The sequence below is a fragment of the Vidua chalybeata genome, chromosome 13 (genome assembly GCF_026979565.1).
Source record: "Vidua chalybeata isolate OUT-0048 chromosome 13, bVidCha1 merged haplotype, whole genome shotgun sequence".
Taxonomy (NCBI): domain Eukaryota; kingdom Metazoa; phylum Chordata; class Aves; order Passeriformes; family Viduidae; genus Vidua; species Vidua chalybeata.
The window spans coordinates 7,003,022-7,009,021 of NC_071542.1; the positions used below are offsets into that span (position 1 = coordinate 7,003,022).

A 6,000-nucleotide genomic window follows, 5' to 3' on the forward strand; every position below is an offset into this window, starting at 1 on the left:
CACATGAGTAACTTGACACCCAGGGGTGACCCCACTGACTCCAGGGAGGTTCAACTGCAAGCAAAATATTCACATATCAATGTTGCAGAGCTCTTAAAAGGGGGGGAACCCAGGCAGCATCCCAGCTCTCATGGAAAAATCTGTGGTAATTGCACACTTGATTCCCATTACAGCTTTGAAAGTATTCATCATAAACAATAAATGTTTGGAATGGCAATAATCTTCATCTCACAAAGATGCAGGAAAACCTACCTATGAGTAATTATTCTACTCCTTTCAGAACTTCTTTGATCAGATATCACCTTCTAACTCACCTCCTCCACCCTGCATTAATACTTGCATACTTTTTATTAAAATGCTAGTTTCCTACATTCTTATTTTTAAGGCATACATTTTACAGCATAAATAATGTTGAGTTGGGCAATTACAGAAAAAAAAGTGTCTATACATAAGTGTGTCACTGCTAAGGTAACACTGAGTTACAGCCAGATCATAAATGGGCCACTGTGCTAGCACTGCATCTGGGACTTGTTCTGGTCCTGCATTTAAATTCGCAGGTTATCATCACACATGGGCAAAAAAATCAACACAAAGTTGAGAACTGTTATGCTCATTTTACACTCCCACAAAAGGTAGCAGGGTATGTGCATCCTGGTAGAGTACACAAAATAATGCAATTTCTGATTGCATTAAGACTACTTACAATATTCTTGTATCCCTGAAGAGGTCTACAAGGCATGGGTTTGGGGTTTTCTTCATTCATGTTTCTTTAAAGCTTCTTATCTGGGAGACGCAAAATTTAACTGCTGTAACTAAAAATTTGTGTGATTCACCCCAGATAGCCACATGTGGTTATTTTATATTAGAGCTCCCCAAAATTCTGGCCTCTGTCCAAATGTCTTCAAGGGAAGGAAGTGCCATTCTACTTCAGAACTCTCCTTTAATGTCATAGGAATTGTTATTGTATGGATAGTTCTGAGATACATCACTGCACACCTGCATTCTGAAAAACAAGTGCAAGCAGGAGAATGGCTTGGAGTTGTAATTCTCATATCTTTTTTCCTCCTGGTCTGAGGAAGGGAAGAGAATATGTAATATTTCTTCTTTAAAAGCATTTTGTTCCCCTTCCCTCACACCTACACAATCAGGGGACAGCACCATGCAGATTTGACCCATGGGCTCCTTCCTCTTCACAGACACAATCTTTGTTCTCACTCTGATACCAAACTGCAATCCCAGAAGAGCCAGAGTGGCCATGGAATAGGGTGGTTTTGCTCCCTGTATTAGGCTGTGGGGACAATCGAGCTCTTTAAGTGAACACACACTGACTCTTCTGCTCTGAGTGCCTGGCATAACCCATCTTCCTATTCAGCCAGTGTAACTTTTTAACTTTCAAAAAATATTTGCCTTAGAATTCATCACAATTGTCCTTCTCCAAACTATTGATGATTAAAAAAAAAAAAACAAAACCAAAAACATGTAAAGTCCTGAAGCCATGAGCTGAAGAAACAGACAAAAACTGTCTCTAATTTTGTTTGGCAGACCAAGATGAGAGATCAAGTGGCATTTGGAATGTACATAAAGTCACTTGCTGCTGTCAGCTGGGTTATCTATTGGCTTGCAAAAATGTGTCCAATGGGTGTCTGGAGCTACACAGCAGCCCTGCTGAATCCAGAAACTTCCACACAGACACCACCATTAGTTATTGGGCTCCAGGCAGTTCCTGGTGACAGCTTCCACTGAACCCTAAGGGAATGCTTCTGATAAACAGCTAAAGTTTTTGGTCATTCTTTGGAGACAAATCCACCACTTTCTACTGAAAGGTGGGGGTGGCATGGGTCAGCTCAATGGGAACCTTTTACATGTAAAAAAGTCTTCACTAATATTTGCTTGCAGGTACTTAGACTCTGGTAAATCTTAAAACTTCCTATTGAATCATCAGTCTACTGTATCCCCTAAATACTGACCACTATATCATGTATAAGGCTTCTCAAGCCAACAGGCACATCAGCTTTCAAAACTGCAGATGAAGTGACATGGGCTGGTAAATACTGATATTTCTGCTCAAATGAATTAACTTTCCAAGGAAGGTTACAGGAGTTTCACCCCAATGTTGTATTTTCTGTAAAATCAGCAGTGTAGAAGTAAATACAAAATGGGTTATGCAACAGTGGGGGCCTGCAGAGCGATTTAATTACCTTAAATAGTGGCCACTCACTCCATTCTGAAACACTTACTAGAAGGAGATTCTGAGGAATTCCTCTGAAATATTCTTTATGGTTCAGTTGGCATTAAGTCCTGCACAGGAGAATCCAGAGGGAAGGCAGTGTCAAATAGCAAACATACTAACATCATATCCATACCAGCATGTTCTACATTTTAATATAAGTAATAGAGCAATACTGTGTGTGTCTTAGGGGTAAGGATAAAAAAATCAACCAAGAAACAAATGTCTGTAAGAACTCTTGCAAAAAAATCCTCATTGAGTTAATATGGAAAAAATATTCTACTTCCAGACTTGGACTGTACCTGTTTTGAGGTGGGGACAGTGTTTGCTTTACAGACACAGCATATGGAAGACACAACTCCACTAATAACATAAAGAGACTTCTCCATTACTCAAAATAGGCGCAGGAAAACAGAAATACCTGTACTTCAGAGAAGACAAGTGCAAGTCCCATGGCGCCAGGCAACATCCACTCTAAACCTCAGCAGAGGGGCCAAAGAGATGAGCCAGGCTGCAGCTGACAAAAGCAAAATGTTCACAGCATTCAGAAAAACCCACTTTTAAGGCATAATCTATCCAAAGCCCAATGTGTCCCCGTCAGAGCCATGTGTCAGATGACTGGGACCTAGTTGGTGCCTGGTCTCCAGCAGTATGGAGGTTCTTATGTCAGGTCCTGTGCCAGGACAAAAGGAGGAATTTGACAGGGAATTGTAGAAGGGAATCTGAGCAAGCTGAACCCTCTTCCATATTATGTGCAAATGGTGATTTCTACTGCTGGATGGGTTGCTAGGGAGAAAAGATCAGCGGGTTAGGAGTCAAGTTCATCTTATCCACGGTTGTGAGTTGTTAATTTTTCATTATGCTCAGTGTGGACCTTCTCTTTCTTGAGTGCAATATAAACAGTAATTTCACTGGCCAGTGGGGTAGGTCTTAGTGCTTGGATATTTTCAAGGTCTAGGAAGGACAAAGGACATCAATTCACTTCTAAAAGCTCCATCAACAGACAGTGAATATTTCTGGGTTTACTGTTATGTATCTCCTTATCAAATTCTGAAGCCATCCATTGTTCTGACCTAAACTGAACTGCAATTTTGGGTTATATTTTAACTTCATCTAGAAATCACTTTGCAGATTTTTTCTCGATAAAGAACACCTGGTATAAGCTGATGCTGTAATTTGTTCTTTAGGGGTGAATGTGGATTGAGAGAATATTCTGAAGTTAAAACTGTGACAATAAAGATCCCTCAGAAGAACTCCTAAAATTACAGAGGACCGTGTTGTGCAGAAGAGCACGTGATGCCACCTTCTCTATTCCTTATGGAGACCAGCACTCAGGAATAAAAAGTGTTACACAATATATATTTAAGAAATTAAGTTGCAACATATATACTGGGCACATAACTGCATACGTAATGCAAACCAACTTTGCATGTTATCCTGAAACTCTCCTGAGAATCGTTACATCTTTATAAAACAAATCATAACGAGATAAAATTGCTACTGTGCATCATTTAATAATGGTTCCAGCTATAAAACTGTTAAATGCAAATGCATGCACACACACATTTATCTCTTCCTTAAATAAACAAAATAAGTCTTACTGCTTTCAGGTTGCCTTCTCAAACAGACCTGCCTTGTACTGACATTGTACTTTCAATCAGGGCTCTACAAGCCAGATTATACCCAAAACACTAGCAATGAGCAACACAAACAAGTGTCATTGATATTCTTAAAAAATAAAAGACTCTGAATGGTAATGGCCTCAAACCTGGTATAGTGGCAACTTTCCAATTAGCACAGAAAGAGGTCAGACTGGGGAGGGAATCAATCTGCTGCATGGCAAATGAAAGCCAAATACTTATCAGTGAGATTTGGCTTTCATGGCTCACAGCAATTTGGATTTCAAAGCTTATTTTCATAATTACTTTATGTCTTGCTATAAGCAAAAAGTCCTCCTTCACTTACAGGAACTTGAAGGGATTTACCTGCCTGCCAAAAGAGCAAGGCCAGACAGGGTGGGTGGGTGTTAACGAGAACAGGAACAGATTCCAAGGCTTCACAGAATATTTTAGCTTTCACTGCTTGTCTAGTTTTGTTGTTGTTGTTACTGTTGTTGCTTTCACCTTTTTTCTTTTTTAAACAAATATATGCACACACAGGCTCCATTTATTTGTCTGCTATTAAACTGCCTGTGATTACACTGGGAGTCATTAAGTACTTGTTACAGCTTTTACTAAATGATGTCTTGCCATCCTCACCATGCTTGTGCACCTCAGGTGATGTTACTGGCTGCTACTGAGCTTTCAATTATTTGGTTTTTTTTTGATCCAGGACAAAAATATGAGCAAGTTCTTTCAGGATTGAGGTGTTTACAGTCTGTCACATTATTACCTGCTGCCTACAGAATCTCTCCAAATCTATCACTGACAAACTAAACACTATCTCTTTCTTTTTTCAGCTGCAGAGCTCATGAATTCCCCAGATTTTTAAAAGAAGTTTCATTTATGTTTTAACTTAGAATTAAGAAAATCTATTTTAGAAGTACAGTAAACCATCCACACAGTGTGGCTACATGATCTGGGGTGTAAGGACAGAATTACAGCCTCAGGTGTAAGTTTTCCTAGCTGCAGAGTCTATGCTATGAACTGTTCAAAACTCCAGCCCTGATCAGAAACTAACTTATGCATGTTCTTAACTTCCTTTAGTCTCTGAGGAATTCCTCTTAGATTTGAAGTTGTATGTGTCCTTCAACATACTGCTGGATCAGGACAAGAGTCTCCAGCACTTTGTAGTGTGGTGGCCCTGAGTATTTTGTAACTCATGTGGTTTTAAGCAATACGTCTACATGTCATTATTCAGAACTGATAGTACATTCACAGACATGGAGATAAATCAAAGTGTTCCTGAGTTGTTAAATTCAAATGCCATATACTTCTACTGTAGTGTATGTCATAGTGAAGAAAAAATACAGCAAGTAAGAGATTAGTTATCTTTTAAACTGCAATATAAAATGTCAAAAAGGAGATTTTACTTCTTTTCTCCTATTTACTTAAAAAAGAATCTTCCTGTGCTTACAGCATTTACACCATGTATTCTTTTGTATTCTTTTCATGTATTTTGTATGTCTGTGCTTTATTCCCAATACATTCAGGTAAATAATATAGAGTTGCCATTTTTTTCAACCCTGTCACTGCAGCTCCATTTGATGTACATGGATATGTGAAGTCCTTTTTTAGATGTACCATCTGCATGGATCCAACAAAACATTTTTCCAGTCCCTGCAGCTTTTTGTTACAGTTTTTAATCATGTATATAGTTATATGTTATTAAAAAAAGTAAAAGGATATTTTCTATGAAGTTTTTTTCCATTAAAAAGGTTTAGAGAAAGACTTTAGACTGTGAGACTCCTTTATTGTTGACAGAGCTATAAAAATATTAAAAAAAATATTTTCTTAGCAAAAGATCTGCTCTCACAGTAGCTTTATTTTCATTTGCAGAAGTGAATGAAGTAAAAGGCCAATTACATTTTCTGGAATATTATTGCAGCTGTATGAAAACACTTGTGAATTGCAGATCTAGGTCATAGTCAAAGTTCATCCTCACCCTTATGGTCATAAAGTTTAGCTATTGGGGCAGGTCTGAAGTCATCAATAACAGTGGGGTACCCTTGCAAACTGCTGCATCACAGCTTGATTTTTGGATGATGTTTTAAAAAATCATAATGCTTTTTCTTTCTCTAGTAGATGGTTCACTGAGATTATTAAATTATCACT

General features: G+C 38.4%; 1 protein-coding gene across 10 annotated transcripts in view; it reads left to right on the top strand.

The window, feature by feature from the left end:
- Window positions 1–5,616, top strand: part of ALDH1A2 (aldehyde dehydrogenase 1 family member A2) — a 186,125-nt gene extending 180,509 nt beyond the window's left edge. For all 10 annotated transcript variants that reach the window (XM_053955249.1, XM_053955246.1, XM_053955245.1 and 7 more), the window contains one exon: window positions 3,415–5,616. In XM_053955249.1, the coding sequence (XP_053811224.1) occupies window positions 3,415–3,487 (73 nt within the window). In that variant the 3' untranslated portion in view covers window positions 3,488–5,616. The remainder of the gene's footprint in view (window positions 1–3,414) is intronic.
- Window positions 5,617–6,000: the final 384 nt, after the last annotated feature.